Below are 27,694 nucleotides of genomic sequence, written 5' to 3'. Positions count from 1 at the left end.
TTATGGGTCGTGTTGGAACAGTACATTAAAATACCAAAATTTCCACAGGTACATCACATGGCATACGGACAAGGCAGTTATTTTAGATTGGTTTTTCATTTTGAGAAAACCATTCCACGGCCTCTGTGTGCGCACATGTATGTATGTATTGTGATGCCCGGGTGACCCATTTGGCATTTTTAATTTACCATTCCAATATGGCCATTTCGGAATGCTAAATAAAATACAAAAATATAGTGCAGAAGAGTGCCAACAAATGAAGTGACTGCCAGCTGCTGGTCCTTTGGGGAAAAATACATAAAGCAAAAAATAAAAAATAAAATAAGAGAAGCAGGGTGGTACATGGACACCTGGGAGAAACTGATAGAGCACAGGGGGAGGAGGCTACAAAAATGCAGTCTTAAAAATGTAAATAACTGAAAAAATGAGAAGCAGGACAGAAGAGCAACAAATGAGCAGGGACCAAGAAAGCTGAAAGAGAGACCGGCACGTGGAGATGTGAAGAGAACAAGAAGAATTGGGATAGTACAAGGAAAGACACGCTATCCCATGGAGTGCTGAAAGAAAAATATAGAAGCATTGGCAAAGCCAAGAGATCTGGCCTTAGCATACCGGTGCAATGTTTACATATTTCACAGTTGGGGGGGGCATTTTTTTATTGCAAATTACAGGCATCTACAAACTCACAATGTAACATGAACATTTTAACAGCAACCTTAAAAATGAATCAATAAATATATCATTGTATGTAACTGGGCACCCTGAGAGCAAGAAGCACAAATAGAAGGTTTTAAATATAACATGCAAAAATAAAATGTAAAGAAAACACACTTTGAACGAGCTGAGTGACTGAAGAAAAGGGAACTATTTTTAATCAAAAATTAACAATGTGCCCAAGCCGTGTGCAGTTTCTTGAAGTGAAAGTAGCCAATGGGAAAAGTGGGCTGACCCATTGCCCTGTTCTGTATGATGTGGTGGGTGGAATCAAACTGTGAATGACAATTCAACATACTAATGGATGAAGCCTACTGACCATAAAGCCCCTCTGTATGTATATTATCCTTGAATGCCTTGGAAGCCAATAGTCTGGCCAGAAGCTGTCTCAATTGCCAGATCTGAAAAAAATCCCCGTAAACCAGCAGTGGAAGCCCAGAACTCATCCAATCAGAGGCAATGTAAAGGAGGTATGCTCCATAGGTGTAACAACCAAGAATGTGGAGGAAAGCCATTGAATAAGGAATAAAGAATTGTGATGGACTAGAATGACAACCACTCACGAGGAAAAGGATGACCCATAGCCCACTCTAATTTTGTTTTGTACACAACAGGTCTCAAAGAAAATATTGTTAAAGCTGTCTCTAGCTGAGACCTAAAAAACCTCCCCTTCCTGCTAGTGTCACAACCGGAAAGCTCTCCGCTAGCCTGTGGACTGGGAGACCAATGTTCATCAATGTATTTAAATACACGGCCAGCGTGTGAGATCAGACAGCAAAAGGTCTTGTTCGCTGCATCTCACAGAAAACAACAATTTAAGAGATAAAAACTGTACTTTTCTCCTGGAGCAAAAATGCACACAATAAAGAAATGGATAAACCTGCTTTTAGAGGATTTAAAAAGGATGTTGCTGTTTTTGTAAAATCAGCCATGGGACACTGCACATGCCGAGATAACCAACAATTATGGCCATGTTCCGGTGGCGTGGTATTATAGGGGCCGCCAGTGCTCCAAGGCCACAGCACTGCGCCTGCACGGCTCCCGAGCAAGAGGAGGAGCCGGAGTCCAAGAGTTACATGAACCACAGGATACTACGGAAGCCAATGTGCTGGTCACAGCGACATCTGGTATTACAGTACTTTGCTAGTGTCTTACATGGTTTGTTAAGCCCGAGACAGATGTGTTAAATTATTTTGTGGAGAAATAGGTCCAAGACAGGTTTATTGATTACTTTGTGAAGTAACAGGTCTTAGGCAGGTTTAACGGATTACTTTATGGTAGAACAGGTCCAAGACAGGTTTAGTGAAATAGTTTGTGGAGAAACTGTGCCTCAGACACTCCTAGAACGTGTGTATCAGATGTGGAAAGTGCCATTATTTAGTCCAGTTGTCACACCTTCTCTGCTCTATTACCATACAAAGTAATTATCCTAACAAATCACCTTGCCATTGCCTCTAATATTCAGACACCACCCTCACTAGCCTAATAGCAACTAAACCCATAACCTTGCACATCATCCCAGGACTCCGCTTCGGAACATAGCCACCCAGCACCGTTGTCCGAAAGGTTATCAAGTAGGAGGTCAGATAAACTCTAAAATATAGTTTGAAGTTGATCATCCCAGCCAGGGTTGCAGGGCAGAGACTGAAGAGTAGAATAGGCCAGCAAGCATTGAGAAGACATGAGAATTCATGCTGTAGCAGAACAAACCCTCTGGGGATCAAGGAGAACACATTTTGAGTGGCCAAGACGTAGTCCATTAGCCTAGTGTTACTTAGAAGTGACTGGAGGTATAAAAAAGTATGCCTGTAAGGATCTCTTGAGCGATGGCATAACATTTCTAATAGTCATTTTGTGCAGTGTAACCTAGAAGAAATTGCTTTCATGCTGAGGAAAAACTTTGAGCATAGGTCTGATATTTAAAGTTACTCAAAATGGTCTTAGACTGGGGCACATATGTTTGTTTGACCAATATGATACGGCCTAGGAAGGACAGGCTGCTGCACAAGACAGAAGCAAGATTTTTGACGTTCTGAAAAGGTTTTAGATTGGCTACACTCAAAGTGGGCTAATAATCGGAGTTCAACCTTAAGAAATTTGAAATGAACACTACCACTGTTTCCTTAGGATTTAATTTGGGGAAATTAGTGAATATGTATACTTGAGGGTGAATTTCAAGCAAGGCACACAAAGGCACGTCAGGGGCTCTATCTTCATTGGCCGCTGGACAAGACTGTCTTACCCTCACCTCTACCCTGAAGACTCCATCAGGTGAAAGCCAGCCCATGTGATGTCCACTCTCCTGCCTAAGCTCCGGAGGGAAGCTGAAAGCAGAACAGTGAGCAGCCTGATCTCCAGTGCTTCCGTTCCTCACCCATGCAGACCTAGGGAGCTAGGCAGGGACAGAGGAACAGACAAATGGTGGCCACCATCTGGTAGCTTTTTGCCTGTTAAACCAGTAAGTGAGGTCAGAAAAGGCTGCAAGGGTGAAGGGGGCCAGGGAGAAGGGATGCATGCACATACATGTGTGTCTGTGTGCATGCTGGTGCATGAATGTTTGTGCAGGGATTTGCATGAGTGTTGCATGTGTGTAGCTGTGCATGGCTGTGCACGGGCATTTGAGATGGTACCTCGACTTCTGAAGATTTAACTTGTGTACATGGGGCTGACCCTGGGAATGTGATGCTAGTCCTGACAAATGATGATGTGCACGGGCATCCCAGGCCATATGCAGGACTATGAGGCATCTCTCCCTCGTTCTCTGGAGCTGTAGCAAATAGAAGTACTTAAAAAAGTGATGTCTAGAGACACAATGTGTTCATTTGCTTACAAGTAAAAGCTGGTATAACGTATTGTATTAACTGGATTGAGAAGTTGAAAAAGTCAATTAATTCCCAAAATCCATAGTTGAGTGATAGCAAATTCACAATATGTTTGAAAGTGTGAGACTATTATTGCAAATGTTACATCATAAATTCTTGTGCAAGACGTTTCTTGCTGTCATTGCTGTTATGTTGTTGATTTGTTTGGAAACAAATCTGTCATCTATATGAATATGTTCCATAATAGCATCAATAAGTATAATTCTGCTGTCCAGGTTTAGGGCTGCATCAATGGTATAATCTAATGTCTGTACCTGGGTCTGACTGTGTAAGTTGCTCTGAAGGGGGCATGGCTCTGCTGTAAACCTGTCAAATGTGTCTAATCGGAAAGACTTTGGTGCCGTCAAGGTCTGAGATTACAGTGATGATTTCCAGTTTCCATCCTGCTCCGTCCGAGTAGATTTTCAGTCATCATATGGGTGAGGATCTACATGAGACTGAAAGGATGTGAACATTATTGGATTTGAGGCAACTGAGAGGTAGAAGTGAAAGAATGTGCTTCCAATATTATGAACAATGACATGAGGTTATGGTAAACTGCCTAATCATATTACTTGAATTTACTGTAAAACATGAGGCCTTTCGTCAATTTCTTAGGCAAACTGTGCTATAAAAAGCACTGTTGGACAACATTTAGTTCAACACTGTTTCAGGGGGTCATGGGGAGGTTCATGACTACTTAAGTACAGCTCATAAATCAGAGGGAGGGGACTGAGATACTTCCCATGGAAAACAATGGTAACCAAATTCAGCCAACAAGAGACTCAGGCTCACATTGTGAGCTGCCTGGAGAGGGTCCTACTGCTCTGGGCAACTACATTCAAGTTTTACAGTGTTTCAGACCAGAATTATCAGGTCAGAAAACTCAAGGCCCAATAAATCTGGGTCCAGAGACACCAGCCCAGAGTCAGCTGCGAGGAACTCAGTTATCCCCCACCCGCCAAATACAGACGCGTCGGGGAACAGAAAAAGCTTCCCAGAGCTGCAGGTAAATATTCTCTGTCCTCCTGCTGCCCTGCCCCTCACGGCCAAGAAAAGAAGCCCCCGTACCATTTACCACCCGCTCCAAGCGAGGGGTAAATGTGTGCAGGTTTCTTCTTGGTATTTCCCCCACAAAAGGGACTACACGTGGAACTGGGCCCAGTATTCCTGTGTCCTTGGGTTATTCCCCAATCTGGGGTATATAACTCCAAATCCCTGATAGCACACGGGTAGATACCTGCCAGAATGGTTAATTCAGACTCCTGTATCTCTCTGTACAGGAAATAGGGAACTTGTAATGGGGGCCTAATGTGTGTGTTGGTGAGTGTTGACTGGGGTCTTTGCCTGTACGTATTGATTGTTACCAACACCGAAAGAAGGAAGATGCCACTTTCACTGTATGCAAGGTAGACCAGATGTTCAACTCAGGCTTGAGGAACAGAAGCTAAAAGCTACTGGAGGGAGAAGGAAGCATCCAATCAATACAGTAGTGATACGAGTTAGAAAGTTAACGTAATCAAGGAAGAGTTGATGTAGCCCCGGAAACCTACTGGGTTGAAACAAGAGTAGAAACTGACAAAAAGCAAAGCAGGAGCCAAAGAAATGGATGCAATCCAGGAACGTGAGCTGCGGTCAGGGACTCGAAGGGGAATCTGAACGGTCAGAGAAGTCGAGACACGAGAAGGACTCCTCTTGCAAAGCTGAGGTGTTTTGAGATCAGGCTCCACTTCTACGGTGTACCTGTGTACCATCATCATGGCAGAGCTCTGCACCACCTCACGAGTGCACATGGAGAGCCAGAGAGAATACACCTACGGCAGCTCACAGGGTGTGGTTCGCACTCTTACACCTTACACCAGTCTTCTAGGGTGCCTTATATATGTAGTTCAATTACCTTCCATTTCAGTTATTTTTGGCAATGAGAAACTCACTCAGCCATACGGGAAATATCCTGACACGTGTTCTATGGTTTTGATATTCTTCAGAGCAGAACATTGCTTTCATTTGGGGATACGCTTCTGGTGCTTATATATTACTTTTGTAGTTCATCTAGGGTAGCTCATGGATTCATCCAACAGCAACAGAGTTTATCGCATCAACATTCCCCTGAAGCCAGAAACACGTGGATGCCCCCAAGACAGGCTTTTTGGACTGCTGAAAGACCTGGTGCACTGAACAACTATCTCCCACACTAAAGGCCGTGTAGATAAAGTTCACCCTTTCACATACTATGCCAATAATAAGGCAATCAGTGATGAATACAGTGACAGTAGAAACTGCACTATGGAAATGGGATCCAGCATATAAACACGGCAAAGAGAAATGACACCCATCAAGCAATGTGCCAGAAGACATTCTGCCCTTTGAAGCAATGTGCATGGTAAAGCATGGTGAACGATGTTATTCACACCCTGCCTGGTAGAATGTCAACCATTCTGTGCCAGCAGAAATGACACGCACCTGATGCAGCTGGAGAATAAGTAGTGTTTATGGCACCATCAAAGAGTCTATACAAGTACTACACAGATATCAATTTATGCCGCCTTAAATGTCAGCCTGCTTCATTCCCATGTAATCAGGTGGCTTCATGCCCTAAAGATTATACCTACCCCCAGCAAACTGCCTCTTCTTGAACATCCTGTGGCTCCCTTACTTTACCTAGAGGTGATTTACACAGCTGTACAGCAGGGGCAGGTGGCCTGGCATCATAAACCCATAGCCACTCCTCTGCCCATAAATCATACCACAAAAATAATAAATACGGATTCCATAATACAACAGTGGGTATGTTAGGCTACACAGTTATCTTCCCAGTGTTAATTTGGTACCAAGTAGAAATCATTAACGAGGTATAATAAAAAGCATTTGTAAAACGTTACTGTTGTTAGGGATGCTGTCGAAACCTCATAAGTGTAAAAAATAGATAAATACCATTTGCTAAAAGCAAAAATATTGTTTTGGTCTCAACAGCACACATTGCCGTAGTAGTCAGGTGAACTTCTTTGCATGTGGATCTGCTCCTTGTGAAAAAGCAGAATCCCTCACAGAGAAGTTGGGCAATGAATGAAGTGGGCTGACATATTGCCCCATGGTGTATGCTGTAGTGAGTGAAAGAAAATGTAAATGGCGCAATAACAGACCAGTGGATGAAGAGGGCTGACTGAAAGCCCATTTAGGAAGGTATATTACACCTATAATATTAGTAAAACCAAAAATATATTGGCTAACTATAGACCTAAAAGTGTATAAAGCAACCAGCCCTAATTTTGGGTGCATCGTGCCAATCGTAGCTGTAACTCCAGCCATTGTAATAGCAAAATTCACTTTGGAAGAAACCTTCTCATTGGAGTACCCACCTTACAAGGAACACACCATTTGTTAGCATCCATTTCATTGACATGCCAGCTCTTTGTGGGCACTTCTTCATGAACTAAACCTCTCTCTCTCCGATAAACCATTGACTGCACAAACCAAGTGGTCCACCTGAATGTCTGAAGTAATCAGGTGGATGAAAAACAACTATTTCATTCTCAACACAGACAAGACGGAAGTAGTTCTCTTCGATAAAGGCACCACACTATGGGACTCCACCTGGTAAGCTGCTGACCTCAGTCCCACACCCAACACACCCACCCATGGAAGAACCATGGAATAAGTCAACAACCACTTTGCTGTGACAGGCCAAGTGAAAGCAGTCTCTCCCTCCTGTTTCCAAACATTCAAGAAGATTTTCAAGTGGCTTCCCCTTCAGAAACTGCAGAACCATCACCTAGGCCCTCGCCACCAGTAAGTTGACTAAGCTGGACTACAACACACTCTACGTAGGAGTCAACACAAATCTAACATGAAGACTCCAGTACATACAGAATTCTGCTGCCAGCCATGCTCAGAACCCACCAGCCACCTCCGCACCTACATGACCCTGCACCGCAAGGACCTCCACCTGCTCTCCATTCACAAACGGGCACTCCTCAAACTCCTCTTCAACACATACCAAGATTGCACAACATCAGCCCTACCTATCTTAACAATAGCGTTAACTTTCACACACCTACCCAACACCTCTGCTCAGCTGGATTTCTACTCACTCACATCCCCAGCGTACACAGAATCCAGGGCTGGGCCTCCTCTTACCTCGCTCCAAAGCCTACAAAGGCCTACCTCTGCACATCAGAGCCACCTCCTCGGTTTTTGAATATTGTAAGAAACTGAAGGCATGGCTGTTAGTCTCAGGCTGCAACACCGCTCCTGCTTTTCAGGGCCAGGATACCCTCCCGGGTGAGATGTGCACTCTATAAATATCAATATCATGGACTTCAACTTCATCGTAGACCATCCCCTCATTTCATTGCAGGTATTATATGAAAAAAATAAAGGTAATATGGAAATCATATTTTTACGATAAGAGTGTGAAGGAAAGGAGTTACCTGGAATGGATTAAAGGCAAAGGTGTATGGGGTTAAAATTACAGTGTAATGGGTAAGAGGTTAATGATGTAGGACAAAACAGAAGAAGTTAAAGGCATTAACTACCTGCATAGCTCCACCATGCCTTAAAAATATTGAGAGGTATTAACTCATAAACAAGGCAATTCTACAGCTAAAATCAAAGGCGTTTTTTTTCTAGAGCTGCTCCGTCAATGTGGAACTCAGTCCCAGACCATCTGAGATGCCAAAAAACATCTTTGCTTTCCCAGAAAACTGAAAACTATACAATTCAGTGCACACGTTTGATTCTCATCCCCTCCTCCTCACCGTCAGATGCAGAACAATTGCTCTCTACCTCGGTTGCTCTGCCTCACCTCCTGCTCTCTCAGACCGCTCTCCTAACCATGCTGTTTATTTTATTTTAATTTCAAATTCAACATAGCGCTGTTTTCAATGTTTAAATGTATGTTAGAGACCTTGGCTTTTTGTTAAGTGTTAAATCTAAAGGGCATAGGCAACTTCTGTGGTCGCAGGAGCGCTATAAATATCATACTTAGATGCTGATAAATAAATCCAAGTGATGTGAGTGAATATATGAAAAATGTAATGTGATTAATTGCAAAGTGTTCCATGAAAATTAATAATCGAATGCCACGAAAGTAAGGTGGATTCAGAGTGGTTGACATTAGCTGTAAAACATATTTGAGATATCTGTAATTGGGAAGAAGTTAGCTATTATTTGGGTATTTACGTTTCTTCATTTTTTTAAACTTTAATAGGTCGTTAAAGGAAAGCCCAGGACTAGAACCTGCTGTCCCTGGTGAAATGGTGTCATCTGGTAACCTTGACACGACCCATTAACCAGAAAATAAAAAGTACATCAATTTAAAAAAACTCAACTCGTGTGCACCACAAATCAGCATTTTTAAATGTACTTGTGACTGAGGGTGGAGTCTCCGTCTTAAGGTAAACGTGAACACCTGGTGGGTGTGGATTCTTTAAAACAGTCCTTGTGTGAGATTTGCCTACTGTGAACCAAAGCACCGTTCTCCACTACTGAGGCTTTAGGATGAGTGGAATAGCAAGCTCTCAGATTTCCCCAGTACATGCATGAGTAACTTACCCAGTTCAGGCTTTTACTTTGCATTCTGGGAACTGTAGTTATGTTTCTCACTATAAAATCAGGACTACAAGTCCCAGAATGTAAAGCTAAATCTGTACAGGATGAGCTGCTCAGAAATGGCACAGGTCTGACAGGACTGGGACCTGAAGTCTCTACAGCAAGTTTAGTCACTGTAAGTGTCGAGAGACCGCCTCAGATACATAAGGTTAGTAATACTCCATGTCCAGTAGCAGCTATCCTCCTATCATGAGGCTGAGTTTAAGGCAGCATCGGTATTTGAAGCAAAAACATTAAGCAGGCTAAGACTAGGAAGACGCCTATTATGATGGGAAAGGTAATAAATGCACAAGACTGTGTACCAGTCACTCATATTACACAGAGCCAGAGGATGTCTATGCCCATTCACTCATTGGTCTCTTTACAGAGACTGCAAGAGAGAGGAAGATTATGCCAATTTCCATTTCCCCAGCACTGGTTATCATTAGGACACCGATGGCTAATGCAGGCCTGAGCACAGCAAGTGGCCACTGATGTCGCTGTGTTTGGCGGAGTGTAACACGAAGGTCAGGACAGGCCAAGGCGCACTGCAAGCAGAGTGAAAGATCCGCAATTAAGAGCATCCAATTAAAATAATATTGGAATACACTTTAAAAAAAGAGAGAAAGACAAGGGGCAGGGAGGAGAAAGAATTCATGTGATCACTGATCGGCAGAGGGGGAGAGAGCAGCAATCATACTGTATTTTATAAAGCCCTGAAGATGCGCAGATTGTAAATCATTATGTTAAATAGCCACGAGTTCAAAAGCAACAGAAGAGCAAAAAATTGGCTTCCAGGCGACTCCGTGTCGTTCTATTTACAGCCCTGATTATCATTATCATGCCAGAATTGAAAGCATTTAGGAGTTGTAGACTTGGTTCACTTCAGTCGAATCAACTGAACTAAAGAACATTATGAACACCACAGGAACGGCCGAGACACGAGACACTATATATCAAAAATACATTAGTAAAGACGGTGGGCCTTAATCAGAATTTGGTGGAAGCGATACTCTGTCAAATACCCGATTTGACTTATTACAAGTGCATTATATACTATGGCCCTTGTAATCAGTGGAAAGGATATCAGCCATATTTGTGGTGTATTCCATCCACCACACTCTGAATCATGGGCTGTGGCTCAACTAGTTGTACAAATGTTGTGTCTATGTGTTAATATGTACCCAACTAGTAGGCAGGGCCACTGGAATTATGGAATTGTACAGCTGCAACGATTTTCGGCATTTGCCACATAATCCATCATTTGCTGCACAAACTGCAGATTTTAACAAAAAAAAATTGTTTCTAGCTCAAAAAGGTTCAAACATTACTAAAAATGCAGCACATGCATTGCTGTGCAGTGGAAGGCCCTTTGCAAAGTTATATTTTTGTTGCTATACTGCTATGTTTGGGTGTTGAACTGGGACTAATGAGGTCCAACAATGCCTAGACTATGTTAACATTTTTGAAACTGACAAAATAATTAAGTAATACAATCACAAAATGTGCTGTATTAAGCAGCATAATTTGCCCTTTGTTGCCACATAATTTACCCAACCCTGCCGCATAACGTGGCACTTCCCTGACGCATAATTCCAGTGGCCCTTCTAATAGGGTATCTTGACAGCGCCCTACAGAGCACATGTTTTCATCCAGTAACTAGTAAAGTCCATAATAGAGAACTGTACACTCTGTGGCTTTGCCATGGTCATGGGGGGGGGGGGGTTATTTAGTTATGAGGACCCTGGTTGCTAAAAGCAGTGGTAACCCAGATCTTGAGAAAACAGATTAAAATCTGCGAAAATGATTTCACGTCTGTAGCAATTAGGATGAAAATGTAAATTGATTCTCAAATGAGTTGCATCAGGAAAGACAGAAATGAATCTGCATGCACTACTTTTATTTTCAACATTTCTGATTCTTTTGTTAAATGAAGCTAACTGAACTATGTAGGTTACACCCGACACGCCTCTTTCCTCAATCAGCACCGCCCCGCTTGTGCATCCTGATTTCGAGGTCTCGCTCACAAGGATCCCGCTTCAGCCTCTCGGTCCTGATGCGGGAGTCTCTGCACTATGGCACAACCGGCCTCAAGCCCTCTGTGCATGAACCTGCCACTAGGCTCCATGCAGTTTGAGGAGATGGGAGACGCCTTTGGTGGGGGTGATTTGGGTGGTGCAGCCTCTATTCAGAAAGTTCACAGTGCAGGTGCCCAGACCTGAGACCTGTCCATATCATAGCCAGGGCTTGAAATGTAAATATGAAAAGTGCTGACACCCACTACTAATAATTCATGTTTGTGACAAAGAAGTCTCATACTCTCCAGTCATAAGTATTGCACCCTTACTAAGAAGTACTTGTACTCCCTACTTCTAATAAAAAATGTATTGCCTGTGTGTTTGAACAACTTGGGTAGAACTAAAATAAAATTGGCATTGTGCACACATTCAGACTACACTTTTTTGGTCATATTCCGGGCTACGCATTGATGCAAACTGTACATCAATACCTCATTACAGTCTAAAGATACAATAAAAAATGTGGAGGTATTTCCATTTTTTTAACAAATTTGCTCGGTATTTTGTTGCATTTCCCAAATGGACACACCTAAATCCTGGAACGCTAACCAAGGAAATGTTGCCCTGAATATCTGGCAATATCAAGCATATGGGTTTTTCATTGGGAGTATAGTATGCACACTAGAATATGCAATATTACAGCAGATCACAAAACTGTGTCAGAATCACTGTTCATTTGACAACATATATAAAATTCAGGGCTTTATGCAAAATATACACCAATATATGTTCTAATTCTGTACTATCTAAGGAGTCTGCTTCTAGTAATCCGTAACTGGCTGGTCAGTAGAACACTCTGAACATCAACATTTGCCCGATGGCTAGCATTTGTTTCCACAAGTGGCGATTCCCTTCAGGCAGAAAACATTCCTTTTCAAACCTGAAACCAAACTTTATTCCTCTGTGTTTCCTGAGCATGAAGGTACCAGACATGTAAGGGTTTGCGATGGTTTGAGATTGCCCATAAGCTATGAATTGGGTGAAGGGCATTTGTCACTTTTGGAAATTAGCTCCAAGTGAAATGCTGGTTTAGAACACACCTTGGTCATTTGGTCATGTATGTTACCCTTGGATTGTGTGGAAACATTCCACATCTATATGTTTCTGCTGATATTTACGCATCAGAAAGTTTATGCTCTTTCACTGATTTTCTGGCTGGGAAAATACTCTAGACCAGTGGTCTCAAAACTTTTTAATGCCGCGACCCCCCAATTGAAAAATAAAAAAATCATTGGGCCCCCCTCAGAATTTTTCACAATTATTGTATAAAAATGGTAATGTTTAAATATTTCTAGATTTATTTAAACATTGCAGTTAAGTACTCTTGCCTTTTTGAAAATGTAATAACAAGTTTCTGCTTAAAACAAGCCACTGTTATCTGTGTAATGCATCTTTTGGCCAGAGCCTGCGCCCCCCTGGGATCACTTGAGGCCCCCCTAGGGTTGCCTGCCCCCCAGTTTGAAGACCCCTGCTCTAGACAATCGGGCAATTTTCAAATATATATAAACATACCAACTTAAAAATGAAGCAGAGAGCTCTGGGTAGTTCCCAAGGTTAGGTGGAGCGCAGCTCCTGTAATAGAGCACCCTGCAACGCCAGCGAATCTCTGGACCTGCTAACCACAAATGTCTGTTTTTCTAGCAAATATTTTAAGCATTGGGTTAGCACAGTGCCATCCACGCAGAGCTGTAAAATGACAAAAGCGTTTTACCACTCTAGACACAGTATTACAGTTTTGGATTGGTAAAATACCATACCCTGGAATTATTATTTTTTTTTTTAAAAGACTTGTGGCTGTCAGCAAAAATGGCCACATCTTTTCAATTATTTCCTTTATTTAGGAAGTGCAGTTAGAGCGGATTCACATCACCCAGAAATTATCTTCATCAACTTGTTAGGGTGATTTGTAGCTCTGGGCTAGAAACAGCTTTATGGTCTAGTGAAGCTCATTTAATAAAAAAAAATATTAAATACAAAAATACCACCATATACATAAAACCACTCTATATATATACACATACACATAACATGGTTTTGAGTCAATCTTCTTCATCCATTGGTTGTTCAGCTGTCTTTACATTTTGCTTTCCTCCACAGCAGCATACAACATGAGGCGATGTGTCAGCCCGCTTTAACCAATGGCCCTCTTGCACTGCGTGTGCCTGCGTTTTTCCTAATCATATGTGCACATCAGTGTAAAAAAAAGCACACTTCAGGGATGGTTGGTGGATGCTTTAATTTGTAAATGTTTTTTTCTTTCCATCCTTTGTGTTTATTCTATTTTTTAATCTTCCATATGTGTTTAAACTATGTCTTCAGGTTACAGAAATTCAAAGACAATGCTATCTTTTCTTCGCACCTGCAAGAATCATGATTTCTTATAATATGTTCTAAAGCTAAAAAGGATTTCGTATACCTATTCCTGGTACAGCTGTCTGCTATGAGCTCTCATTCTTTTGTGTGAAAATGATAAACAATGGGTAGTTTAACAAATTTTATTTTATTGCAAAAATATGGCTGCCACATTTAAGCAGCGGTGTATTTTTTCCTTCTTATGCCTGTGATTTTTTTTAATTAATTTCATAATCAAATCAACTTGTTATGGTCGCACTTTTTGGCTTTGCCTATGCTTGATTTTCCTACTAACAGTCTTTCAGCTTATTTCTCTGCTGTTTCGCTCTTTCAAATGAGTGTTTTATTACCATTGATTATCGTATATTCCACTGTACTGCAGAAGGGATGTATCACTTCATACCCTTAACAAAGCTGTAAAACGTTCCTATTCACATCTGATTTCTGGGAGTCCTTTTGAGGGCTATTTTGAATAGGGGGCTGGTTGTAGCTAGGCTTGTAAGGGGTTGTTGGGTGTCTGTTAAAGGTCACACAAGTTGCCAAGAAAGGTTGTTGGTAGCTGAGGGGTCGGGGTGTCCCGAAGGCAAAGGCAAAACTATCCCCAAAAAACTAGTGATAAAACCTCTCTACCACAAACTAGGATCAGGAAAAGATTGGAATCCCCCTGAAGATGGGATAAGATGAAAGAGGGTGTTTGTGCACAATGATAATTTAAACTTAAAATAGCGAAAATCTCAAAATACAAAAAAGACTACGACATAAAAATAAAGCAAACTTTCGAAATATATGACTTTTTAAGCCCTCAAGTATTTAGCGAGAGAACAAAGATTTTGGGAACTGGTACTGAAGATATCTCTAAGGACAGGCAGCACAGGAAGAGAAGGAAGAATGGGGTGGAGTAGCAGGAGATGAAAAGCTCTGAGCACCACCTGTTTAAAAAAATACTGAAATCAAATTAGGAATCTAAACATTAGAAGTGTGTCCTAATTTCTAAGTAGTTAATTTTTCAACTCTGAGACCAAAAGACCCAAGTTCTAAATCTCGTTTAACCATTCGACTAACCTGTGTGGTCTAGGACAACTCACTCCCCCTCTTGGTACCTCAATTCCTTCATCTGATTAAAGTGGGAGCTCTAGTAAACATGCACAATTTTAGTATTAGGGACAGATCAAATCATGTTTGTTGTATAGTTCATTAAAACCAGTACAAAACAAGTTAAAATCACAAAATAAATGTATGATATCCCATCATTCTGTATAAAGGTAGTGGACACCGGACACTTACAATCTCCGAGCGGCCGTCGCGACAGGCGTTCTGGAAGCGCGCCTGCCTCTCTTCGTGCGGTCGGTCCCTGAAGCCAGTGTATTTAATCTGCAGGGAAGAGGACACCAGGAGTCAAGGCTTTTACTGTGATCAGATGTCAGACTCAAGAGGGACAGATAGCCTTAGAGGGCATCCAATTCAGGCCTATGTGCCTGCAAAGTTTAGGCCGCAGGAAATGAGATTGGCCTTTATAAAAATGCTTATTGCTGTCATTAATCCTTGGAACAGTGGGGCCCTCTGCCCTTGTTCGATCCAAACAACATTTGACATTGATCCATATTGTCTAAAGAAGAAAAACAAAATGATGGGCAAGAACTACACCATGCTTCTAAACACACGAGCCACTATTTCTTTCCTTAAAAGTTGAGAACATTTGTTATTGCTTTAAAGAAAGTGTAAAAAAAAAAACATTACATCAAATTAATATAGTGACTGAATTAAATTTATTACAACCATAATTGTTACAAATATTATTAAAGTCATGAATTTAAGACAAAACATTTACACTTATTTTTAGGAAACGGTTTCTTTAAGAAGCTGTTCAGATGAATCTCTACAGTATAAGTGTAACTATCAGTTTGGATGCAATTAATATAATAGTAACTTACCAGTAATGAACTATCATTGCTAATTGGATCGCTAATACGATTTGAGAAGGAAATAGGGAGACACCAAATCTGGAAATACATATTACACAGAGTAAAGCTACTATTGTATGAATAGTAAATATTATAACGTAATATGGCAAACGTGTTAGGTTAAACCGCCACTGGTTCTCAACCTCCACCTGTACCTGGATAAATCTTTTCCACTCAATACTTGGACTTCTCACAAAGAGTACCCACTCTACCGATCAGTGGGTCACAGTTGTTTCACCCTCGTTGTATTCTGCTCCCCACATGCACCACTCTGTCGCTTTTCAGTTAGCTTTATGCTAGGCCTATACACCTGCATACGTACATACAAACACAAGCCTCATCAAGTAAAAGGGGCAATGGCCACCCCATGTGCTAGCCTGCACCATCCATGGACTGGTTTGTAAATCCTTTGATTTCAGTCGGGGCTTCTGGAATTATATGATTCTGTGGTTGGAGAGGTTTCCACATAATTCTGAATTTGCAGCATTTACCACAAAATCCATTGCCTGCTGCATAAACTGCAGATTTTAACAAAAATATATGGGTGGCTCAAAATAATCAAAAGTTACTAAAAACAAGATGACGTGGTCCAGCACTGATGGCCATTCGCAAAGGTTGACTGGTTATCACTCAGTTGCCTATTGCTGTATTTGTTAAACTAGTGCTCATGAGGTGAAATGTTTTCACAGACAGCGTTACTATATGTAAAAACTACAAAATGTTGAATTAATGCTAACATAAAATGTGCCATATTACGTCACAAAATTTGCGGCATAATTTAATCAACCTTGCTACATAATTTGGTCATTCCCATCCGCATAATTCCCATGGCGCTGCTATTAGAATCCTATTTTTAAGCTTTATTACTTTTGGTTCTGGTAGTTTTTGCCTGTTACTTACTAATCACTGTCATCAACAGATCGCAAGCTGGAGTTTTGAGCAGAGGTTTCAAAAAATACAATAGCTTGTCGAAGAAGTTCAAAGCGGACCAAAGATCATGTTGTGTCAATTACTGTAATGCTATCACATGGTGTCAAAGGGTATGTGGCGTCACTTCCGCCAACCCACCATTGTAGGGAAAATGTAACACTGCAACAGGTTATCTGGAAAGATATAGGGGGTCATTCTGACCCTGGCGGCCGGTGGCCGCCAGGGCCACCTACCACGGGAGCACCGCCAACAGGCTGGCGGTGCTCCCACGAGCATTCTGACCGCGGCGGTTCAGCCGCGGTCAGAAGCGAAAGTCGGCGGTCTCCCGCCGACTTTCCGCTGCTCGGGGGAATCCTCCATGGCGGCGGAGCGCGCTCCGCCGCCATGGGGATTCTGACACCCCCTACCGCCATCCTGTTCATGGCGGGAAACCCGCCATGAACAGGATGGCGGTAGGGGGTGCTACGGGGCCCCTGGGGGCCCCTGCAGTGCCCATGCCAATGGCATGGGCACTGCAGGGGCCCCCGTACGAGGGCCCCGCAAAGTATTTCAGTGTCTGCTTTGCAGACACTGAAATACGCGACGGGTGCAACTGCACCCGTCGCACCCCTGCAACTACGCCGGCTCAATTCTGAGCCGGCGTCCTCGTTGCAGGGGCATTTCTGCTGGGCCGGCGGGCGCTCTTTCGGAGAGCGCCCGCCGGCCCAGCGGAAATGTTTCAATGGCCGCCGCGGTCTTTTGACCGCGGTGCGGTCATTTCACGGCGGTACCTTGGCGGACGGCCTCCGCCGTCCGCCAAGGTTAAAATCACCCCCATAGTCTGCTTAGTTTTGGTAAAAGTGATTTCAGCCACAGTCTTAGCACAAACCCTGCATCTCCATTTGTTCATAATTTACTCAGCTCAGAAGGCACTTCTCATCTTGGTTTCAATATTTCATATTGTTTCCGGTAGTTTATTTCAACCAATAGGATAAGGTGCAGAAAACAAAAAAGGGAAAAATAAGGTGAAGTCGGCCTGCGTCTGGTACATTGCAGGGATACACTTACAACCAGGGAAAGATAAAAACATGACACATTTTTCAGTAAGTTCTAAACATGCACAGATTCTTCCTAATTATCTAACGCTCCCGCACAAATAAGTGAAGTTGTCACAATACTCAAAGCGTGTATTTTTTATGATAAGACAGTCACGAGCCGCAGGGATCTGATAGTGTCGTCTCTGCAGACATCGAGAGAGCTCGTGACAGGGTCTGGCCCGAGGGCTCGGAGACATCTGGGCTCAGTGTCCGACGAGGGCTCGGGCCTGTTACACATCAGTGCTTCCGCCACAAGGCCTCGCTCGGAGGGCAGCGCACCCATGTATGTGCTAACAGCCAGAGGCTGCTGCTGGGAATGTCCATGGGCGTGCTTCCGCCACAAGGCCCCGCTCGGAGGGCAGCGCACCCATGTATGTGCTAACAGCCAGAGGCTGCTGCTGGGAGTGCACATGTATAACACCCAGGCAAGAGATCCTGTTCGGAGTGCAGCGCACACGTGTATTGGCTAGCAGCCACAGGCTACTACTGGAAGTGCACATGCATGTGCTTCCTGACGGGGGATCCTGCTCAGAGTACAGCGCACACATGTATGTGCTAGCAGGCACAGGCTCCTGCTGGGAATGCACATGTATGTTCTTCAACAAGTTGGCTCCTGCTCGGAGCGCAGCCCACACATGCATGTACTAACAGCCAAGGCTCCTGCTGGGAATGCACATGTATGTGCTTCCGCACGAGGGCCCCTTCTAGGAGCGCTACCCACACACAAATGTGTGTTGGAAATGCACATTTATGTGCTTCCAGGCGAGGGAGACTGCTAAGAGTGCAGCGCACACATGTATGTGCCAGCACCCAGCTAGGGTGCGGAGATCACACTTGTATGTGCCTTCAGGTAAGGGTTCCAGTCAGGAGTGTAGTGCACAAATGTATGTGCCTCCAGGCATAGGATCCTGTCAGAAGTGTAGTGCACACATGTATGTGCCTCCAGGCAAGGGTTCCAGTCAGGAGTGTAGTGCACACCAGGCATAGGATCCTGTCAGGAGTATTGTGCGCACATGTATGTGCCTCCAGGCATAGGAAAACGTCAAAAGTGTAGTGCACGAATGTATGTGCCTCCAGGCACAGGATCCTGTCAGGAGTGAAGTGGACACATGTATGTGTCTACAGGCGTAGGATCCTGTCAAGAGTGTAGTGCACACACGTATGTGCCTTCAGGCATGGGCTCCTGTCTGGAGTGTAGTGCACACATGTATGTGCCTCCAGACATGGGCTCCTGTCTGGAGTGTAGTGCACACATGTATGTGCCTCCAAGCAAGGACCCATATCAGAACTGCAGTGCACACATGTATGTGGCTCCAGCTGAGAGCTCGTGCTGGTAGTGACATAAGCATGTGCAAGGGGATTGGCTGGGGTGGCAGCACACGCGTGTGTGCCTCTAGTCAACGGCTTCTGATATGAGTTCAGCGACATCTGAGGTTTCCTGCCGAGAGCACAGCAAATGGGCTTCTGCTACTAATGGAGATCACACAGGTATGCGCCTACAACCTGGGGCCTGATGGGAGTGAAAACACATATGTGAGTCCCTCTACCGAGGGCCCCTAACTGGGAACTTGGCATGTATGTGACAACAGCTGATGGCTCTTGCTATAAGTGCAGCGCACATGTATGTGAGTTCCCATCCAGGGGACCCCAGTGGGAGTGCAGTGCATAGATGCTGGGGGTGAAGTTCACGTATGAATGCATCTCCAGCCTGCGGCTCATGATGGGGTGCGCATGCGCCTCCAGCCGGAGAAAAAAACGCTCCCACATGTATGTGCCTTCCCGTGTCCGCGGGTCGGCCCGCTGCTGCTGCCTGACTCTTCATGCGTCTGTCTGCATGAAACAGGAAGTGTAAATTTAGAGAGCGAGAGAGGAAGTTTGCAAACGAGAATAAACCGTTTTAGTCACAGAGCCTGACTTACTCCAGGGCTCTGCTTTTACGCTGCAGAAGCAGCACATTGCGGTGGGGGTAGAGGTGGCAGGTTAACACAGAGGGAAATAAGGGGCTGGTGAGGGAGGGGCACACTGTGCCACCCTGGAGGCCACGAACACTGTTTTCTGCGCTGCTCCAGCAGGGTGGCTGAGTGGGAAGAAGCAGTGGCTATACTGCTAGGGGTACGGGGTGACGAACTCAGGGGGGGGGGGAAGAGATTAATTCATGCTGCTAATGGGGCGTGAAGTAAAAAAATGTGAGCCGTTTACAACTGCCTGCTTCAACGTCATTGGCTCTCTGCGAACAAAAGGATTATTATGAGACAGCGCAAAAGGTGTCTCATAATAGTTTCACAAAAACGTGCTCTGAAACCCGACCTAATATTCTTGTAAATAATTTCAGGAAATCATTGTTTTCGGGTAATCAGATTACAAGGTAAAATGTTGTTTATAATCCCTACAGAAAAATAAACCAAGTGGGAGGCGAAAGCGTTTTAGGTACAAGATGTTCAATTAAATAATACTCTGTCTGTTCAAGTGTGACTTGAACCTTCTTTATAAAAATTTAGAAAGGCGTTAACACCTTGTTCTACTCTAAGTAGTGTCACCCATGGGGACTGTAAAACACCACAACTGTCTGTCCCCTAGCGCCAAGAGACTCGTTAGAGTGAACGTTTGCGCTTTGAAAGACACCTTAAATGAGGAGGGCGAGACTGAGTAGGTGGGAGAATTAGAGGCAATATTAGGCCCACTCCTGACAGAGTGAGGCATGAGGAATCAGCCATACTGCTAATGCAAGCCCCAAGAATACTGTTATAGTAGTGGGGAAGGAATATGTCTTGTGATAGAGAACCAGCCACACCTTGCTAAGGGTCAATGATGCAACAGGTGCAGTGGCACCAGGGCAAGACTCCCGATGGGCCCACTGATCCCTAGTTATTGCTGTATTTTACTTACACAACCAGCAATCAGGGGTGCGTGGCCTTGCTGGCCCATGGTGCTCTTTGTATGCCACTGTAGACAAGCACTGATGGGGATGGCACACTTTGGGGGTTAGGGGGTGAAGCAGACATTGGGCTGAGTGGCAGGACAGAGTAGAGTGGTGCCTGTGTTATAAGTAGGCACGCAGAGGGTGAGGAGCAGGCACACACTGCTGGGGGCAGACAGACAAACTGCCTTTCAGAGTGCGGCCACGGGTCAGAGGCGTAGAAACTGCTGCCTGGACGGGGTGGGAATGGGGGAAGGGATATGCGCACCATCCGGAGGCGCGTGCCATACATAGGAGGACGGCATGACGGCACGCGACCATGGACCTGAGAAGCCATTCGTCCGGTGACGTAAGAGATATCATCTGCCTCAAATTACGCGTTCCTCTTCCCGCCACGGACAGTCACCTCTTCTCTTGCCAAAGATAAAAATAGACTTAGCGGAAAAGTGCATGTGTGCCACTCCATACCTCCATTTTTGTTCCAATAGCCCAATATCATCTACACTTCCCATGAGCCAAAAGCACAGTTATCCCAATAGATACATCTATTCTTCAACAATATTACTACAAATGTCCCCAGGGGCCCCTTCTTAGTTCCCTCAGAAGCCTCGTGTTAGGTCCACGCCTCCTCCAATGAACCAGTCTCTGCCCGTTGCTGTGTCAAGTTCACCTCCTCGACAGATCATCCCTGCCACCCCGGTAACATCCCAAACCTGGCCCCTTCCACAGTACCATCTCTGTTGGAGAACCCTTTCTTTTCTTCCTCAGGTTCCCCATATCAGCTCCAATATCATCGTGGTAGTTCCCCAATGCCACCAGCTGGGATTCAGCAGATGCCAACCCATGCAGGTCCAATCCTGGCTCCCACTTGCTCTGTCTCTAGGCCACAGTAGCCTCTTCTCGGCTCCACGAGCTGACCCAACTCAGTCCCAAAAGCACCATCCTGAGCACCACCTCTTCTGCCCAAGTATCCTCGCGTGGGCTCCCTCAGTAACCGCATCAGTACTCCCCAATAGTCACAAGTTTGCTCCAGTAAAAGCTCCATTTATGAACCACTAAGGACGCCACCTCAGCGCCTCAACAGAGCCGTCCCTGCTTCACCATATTCCCCATCCCCTTCCCCTAGAAACGAATCGCTGCACTCAAAGAGCTCTACCTCTGGCTTAAGAAAAGCCCCATCTATGCTCCTCCACGTCCCCAGTCTCTGCACCCCACTTCTCTCCTCAATAACACCACCTCTGCTTCTCCAAAAGTCTGGTACCTACACCCAAAGGCCCCCGAGACTCTCTGCTCCTTAAAAAGCCCACATCACCCTCCCAAATCAACCCAACTCCTCTACTCGCTGTATGTCCTGATGTCTGCTTATCACATCCTGACTGCTCCAGCTGCCCCCATGTCTTTCCCTTCCCAAATTAACTTTACTCCTGCCCCAGCTCCCCATCGCACCTCCTTTATCTAAATGCACCCTTGTTTGCAGCTTTTCTCCGAATACTCGTAGCTTTTCCTTACATGTCTCGTTACAACTCCCGTCTGCCTTTTCGCCCGATATACTCGTTTCTGCTCCCCTAGTATTAGACCCGTGCCCTAAAGACCTCCGCAAGGCCCCCTCCTCTTCTCAATGAAATATGTCATCTCTCCCTATAATCTTATCTCTTCTCATAGCCATCCAGGTTACTGCACGGTCTGCACGAGCGTCGCTTACTTCTCCCAAGTAGAAATACCTGCCACCTTTCATCACTTACCTCAACACTTACACTCTACTGCCCCAGCACCTTTACCCAAATATCCCTCAGCACCATCACCTAAAAACACCAGGAGCTTAAAAAAAATACTCCAACACTTTTACCCACATATCTCCAAACACTTTCAACCAAATGCAGCACTTGCACAAAAACACCCCAGCACTTCCAACTGCCCACAATACTTCCACCTAAATACCCACAACACTCCAATCTAAATGCCCAGAGCACATCCACCCAAATACCCACAGCGCTTCCATCCAAATACCCACAGTACTTCCATCCAAATACCCACACAACTCTTCCACCCAAATACTCACATCACTTCCATCCAAATACCTACAGCGCTTCCATCCAAATACCCACAGTACTTCCATCCAAATACCCACCGCACTTCAATCCAAATACTTAGAGCACTTCCACCCAAATAGCCACAACGCTTCCATACACATGTCCACGGCACTTTCATCCAAATACCCACAGCACTTCCACCAAAATAGCCACAGCACTCCCATCCCAATACCCACATAGCATTTCCACCCAAATACCCACAGTACTTGAACCCAAGCACTCAGAGCAATCCCACCTAAATACTCACGACATTTCCATCCAACTGCCCACAGCACGTCCATGCCAATAGCCACAGCAGTTCCATTTAATTACCCACAGCACTTTTATGCAAATACCTATAACACTTCTCTTCAAATACCCGGAGCACTTCCATACAATTACCCAGAGCACTTCCATACAAATACCCAGAACACTTCCCTTCAAATACCCAGAACATTTCCACCCAAATACCCCACGTACCTTCAATCAAATACCTCAGCAGTGCATCCAAATATCCATAGCGCATTCACCTAGTTTCCCCAGCAAATTGTCCCAACTACCCACGGCACTTCCAACGAAATACCCGCAGTACTTTGCATTAAGTAACCCACAGCTCTTCTGCCCACACACCTCCAAGAACCTTCAAAAGTACTCCTGCATTGTCACCTGAATACAACAGCACTTTAGGAACATACTAATACATAAGAACCATTGTTTCATCTGGGGGAACTTCATCTCATCTGCCCCACAGCCCCCCCCACTTCACGAGCCCCCGTACGTGGGGGACCCTGTGATGGGCAGGGTCCCTCTCGTCTGCCCCCACGGCCCCACCTGAAGCCCCTCTTCCAGAGACACCTCCTCGCGGATGCTCTGGTCTCTGTCCACTGTCAGAGAATCGGCCTCCCTGTTGTAGGTGGGAACCCCTTCACCCCTCTTCTAGCCGCCCCAAAAACCCCTGATTGCCACGAGCCTCATCCAGCAGTACCCTTACATACAATGGTATAATTTGTTACTCTCATCACTCAGAAACGGCAGCAATGGGACATGTAGAGCTATTAAAACACGGTACACTAATCATCTCTGGGTACTGCTGGGGGTGACGTCTCCATGTGTTTTACGAAGGCTCTTTCGTCCCCTGCACCCATCTCCTAGACCCTCACCCCGTAGAGAGGGGAGGTTCCGTGGCTCCCAGGGGCCCTCACCACAGCACTCAATGCTGCTGCCAGCACCGGTTCCCCTCAAGATGCCACTGCACCCACCCCCCTCCGTCCTCCCTGATCCAGCGATCAGACTCCAGGGTCTCACCTCGCACTCTCGGCTCAGTTTCCTGAAGAACTCCTCGTTTTCGAACTTGCTGCGCTGATCCGGCACCACCCGCGGCATCTTGTATCCGGGAGGGACGGGTCCCTGCCCCGCTGCGCTCTGCCCGGGCTCTCCCCGTCCCAGATCTGCCCCCTGCCTGCGGTGTATCTCCGAGGCTCAGAGCCGGAGCCCCGGAGCTCCGGACAGGCTCAGCCCCTGCGACCGGTCCGGCTGTCTCCGGGGTGTCACAGAGGAGGGCAGCTACTCACGGGGGGCTCAGCCACCTCAGGTCCCGGGGGGGGCAGAGTGAGTCTCGCTGCGGGCCAGGTCCGAGGCAGGGCAGATTCTCACCGACGGCTCAGGGTCCCGGGCAGGGCAGATTGTCACAGCGGGTTCAGGGTTCAAGACAGGGCAGATTCTCACTGCGCGCTCAGGGTCCTGGGCAGAGCAGCTTCTCCCTGACGGCTCAGGGTCCCAAGCAGGACAGATTCTCACTGCGGGCCAGGTCCGAGGCAGGGTAGATTCTCACTCGGGCTCAGGGTTCAAGGCAGGGCAGATTGTCACTGCGGGCCAGGTCCGAGGCAGGGCAGATTGTCACTGCGCGCTCAGGGTCCCAAGCAGGGAAGATTCTCACTGATGGCTCAGGGTCCCGAGCAGGGCAGATTCTCACTGCTGATTGTACAGCCCGGCTGTCCCCAAGCTCTCCCTGCGGGCTCCGGTCATCACATTCAGAGCTAGTTTCAGACCCTGCCAGTCTGCTACTGCTGAGCTCGCGCACTCCCTTCGACTCACTTCCTCCTCCAGGCAAACTCCAGCAGCTCAGACATGCACAGTAAGTGTGTGCCGGGGCTGCTGGAGTGCAGCCACCGCCTCCGCCCCTCCCCTGCCTTCCCTCACCTTTCCCCACCCCTTCCTCTCCCTCCCCTACACTCCCCTCCTTACCTCCTCTCCGCCCTTCCACCCTCCCCTTTCTTCTATGTAAAGCGATGGACTAGGTCTGCCTTCGCACCACACGGCTTAAAAATACACCGCTCCAAGAACTGCAGGGCCTGGGGCATTCACTCTGCCCCCTGCCACGGGTCACCTAATGGGGTTTTAAGTACATGCCCTGGGGACGCCCTGACAATAAACCTGGCACCAGCTCCATGCAAATCCACCCATTGCCCTGGAATAGGAACCCGGCTCCCGAGCCCGGCGCACGTGCCCACTGTGGTGGATCCCAGCAGCCGTCCTATGGCTCCCGGATCAAAACAGAGTTTGTGAATGGTGTACTTTTGGACTAGCAACAGCGCTTGAAATGGAAATATAAAAGTGCAGGTACTCCTTGTCCCAGAGTATTTGTTTTCTGTTGAGAAGGGCCTGGACTCTCCCATTAAAAGCATCAGAGCAGTGCTGAGAAGTACTATCCCTTACAAATGAAAGAAGTGAAGGTACTTGTTACAGACAATATCTATAACGCCCTCATCTCCAGCCTCCTCGTCCTAGTCCTAAGTGAACAAGGCTTCCGGCCTCATTCACCTAGGACTGAGATGAAGGAGACTACCTATCAAGGTAATGTTGCCTCTTTGCATTTACCTTTTAAGTCATCAATTGACTGTTTCCAGGCCACATAAGCCAATACATTCTGTAACTCTCGATATGAACACATAAAATGATACCTCCATTCTAGTACTATTTTCAGTGGTCATCCCACAGGAACAATCAGTACAGGGGCAGCTCCTCCATTAGGGCGGAGGAGCGTCGCCCCCCCTACACCTCCACCAGCAGCTGCAAACATTTTACCAAACAACAATAATAAACTGTGTTTATTATCACTGTTTGGTAAAAGAGCGGGACCACGGGGGTGAAAAGCAGTGAGGGGAGTGCTCAGCACTCTCCCTCAGAGCGCATGTGTGTTTGGCCAGCCGTCTTGGGCCCGCCAAACACACATGCTCAGTAGGTTCTCTCCAGCCCAGCAACACAGTTGCCGGGCTGGAGAGAGCCTGCACAGGCTCCCAGTCTACCTGGGAGCAACCTAGCTGGGCACTCCCAGCCAATCCTGACACTGCTTTCAGCAGCGTTCTTTTGCTCACCATGCCACCTCAGTGTGCACCCAGCCATATGCAAATTAGCTTTGGCCCTGGTCTTGGGAGCAGTCCAGCCTGAACTGCCAGGCCAGGTCCTCACCAAAGCGGAACACAAGCAACCTAGGACCGAAATTACCCTGATAAGGGCACATCAGCCATGAATAGCTCGGTTCCAGTGGCACAGCGAGCATGGAACCCACATATGGACTTACCCTTGCCACTCAAGGCGGTCCATCAAACACATAAATGGTGATGGGGGTAACTCTTGCAATTTGTCTAACCACTGGCAATCGCTCGAGGTAGCAACCCAAATCAGAGAGGCCCCCCTACTTGGCAATTTGGCTGGGCTGTTCTTATTGAAACAGAGGGCCAAGATTTATTTGCAAATGGCTGGGTCTAATCTGCGGTGGCAGGGTTGGCAAAAGAACATTGAAATTCTCCCCCGAGCAATTGCCAGTGATTCGACTTATTGCAAGCCTCCTCCCATCACCTTTTGTGTGTTTGAATAAACCATTATTCATTCAACTCCTCTGTAGTCATTACAAGTCAACATAAAGGGGGTCATTCTAAGTAACCCCGTCGAAAGACCGCTCCGCGGTCAAAAGACCGCGGGGGTCATTTCGACTTTCCCGCTGGGCCGGTGGGCGACCACCAAAAGGGCGCCCGCCGGCCCAGCGGGAAAGACCCTGCAACAATGAAGCCGGCTCCGAATGGAGCCGGCGGAGTTGCAGGGGTGCGACGGGTGAAGTTGCACCCGTCGCGATTTTCACTGTCTGCAAAGCAGACGGGGAAATCTTTAAGGGACCCTGTTAGGGGGCTGCTGCACTGCCCATGCCAGTGGCATGGGCAGTGCAGGGGCCCCCAGGGGCCCCACGACACCCGTTCCCCGCCATCCTGTTTCTGGCGGTGTAAACCGCCAGAAACAGGCTGGCGGGAAGGGGGTCGGAATCCCCATGGCGGCGCTGCAAGCAGCGCCGCCATGGAGGATTCTCCGGGCCAGGGGAAATCCGGCGGGAAACCGCCGGATCCCCTTTTCTGACCGCGGCTTTACCGCCGCAGTCAGAATGGCCCTGGAAGCACCGCCAGCCTGTTGGCGGTTCTTCCGTGTCCCTCCACCCTGGCTGTCCATGATCGCCAGGGTTGGAATGAGGGCCAAAGTGAGTAATTCACTTAGGTTGTGTCCATTGTATCCATCTAATGCCATGTACTCAATTCCATTACTCCTTCAATTAGTTTTGTCGTGCCACTGAATGAGTTCCTACTCGGACATAAAATAATCATTTTTATTTGGTATGTTGAATCCTGCAGTTAGTGCTGCTTTAGAGTAATTCAACGGGTATTAGTAAAATAGTGCACTTATGTTTTAGAACATGGTGCATCTGTCCTACTGAGGAAATGTCTCCAAGCTCCAGCTATAGATTGAGCTGGAATATATCTAAAATGGGAAAATAAAAAAAATGAACATAAGTTATAACCTAGGACCAAGAGTAAGTGCTTCACTACTCACTTCTCAAGAGTGTGTCATGTCCCCACACCGTTCATGCAACTAGTGTCTTTGGCGTCTTTGAAGGCTGCCATCTTTTAAATATTCACATGTGTGGAGCACTAGAAAAATACTATTAGACCAAAAGCCACATCCCACAGCCATCTTTAAAGTCCTAAATTCTAATCCTCCTCTAATCATACCGGTATCTAGTTAGTTGGTTTAACTTGTCATCCTCAAAATTACTTAAAACGTTATAACCCATAGCGCCAGGAGTAGCTTTCAAGGAGGGAGAT

General features: G+C 46.0%; 1 protein-coding gene across 4 annotated transcripts in view; it reads right to left on the bottom strand.

The window, feature by feature from the left end:
- CBFB (core-binding factor subunit beta) overlaps positions 1–24,702 on the bottom strand; it is a 165,434-nt gene extending 140,732 nt beyond the window's left edge. For 3 of the 4 annotated variants that reach the window (XM_069215936.1, XM_069215937.1, XM_069215935.1), the window contains exons 1-2: positions 23,853–24,702; positions 14,879–14,965 (exon numbers count right to left, since the gene is read on the bottom strand). In XM_069215936.1, the coding sequence (XP_069072037.1) occupies positions 14,879–14,965; positions 23,853–23,930 (165 nt within the window). In that variant the 5' untranslated portion in view covers positions 23,931–24,702. The remainder of the gene's footprint in view (positions 1–14,878; positions 14,966–23,852) is intronic. The other variant, XM_069215938.1, reaches the window with a different exon arrangement.
- Positions 24,703–27,694: the final 2,992 nt, after the last annotated feature.

The sequence above is a fragment of the Pleurodeles waltl genome, chromosome 12 (assembly GCF_031143425.1).
Source record: "Pleurodeles waltl isolate 20211129_DDA chromosome 12, aPleWal1.hap1.20221129, whole genome shotgun sequence".
NCBI lineage: Eukaryota > Metazoa > Chordata > Amphibia > Caudata > Salamandridae > Pleurodeles > Pleurodeles waltl.
This window is presented reverse-complemented; position numbering and strand designations above follow the sequence as displayed.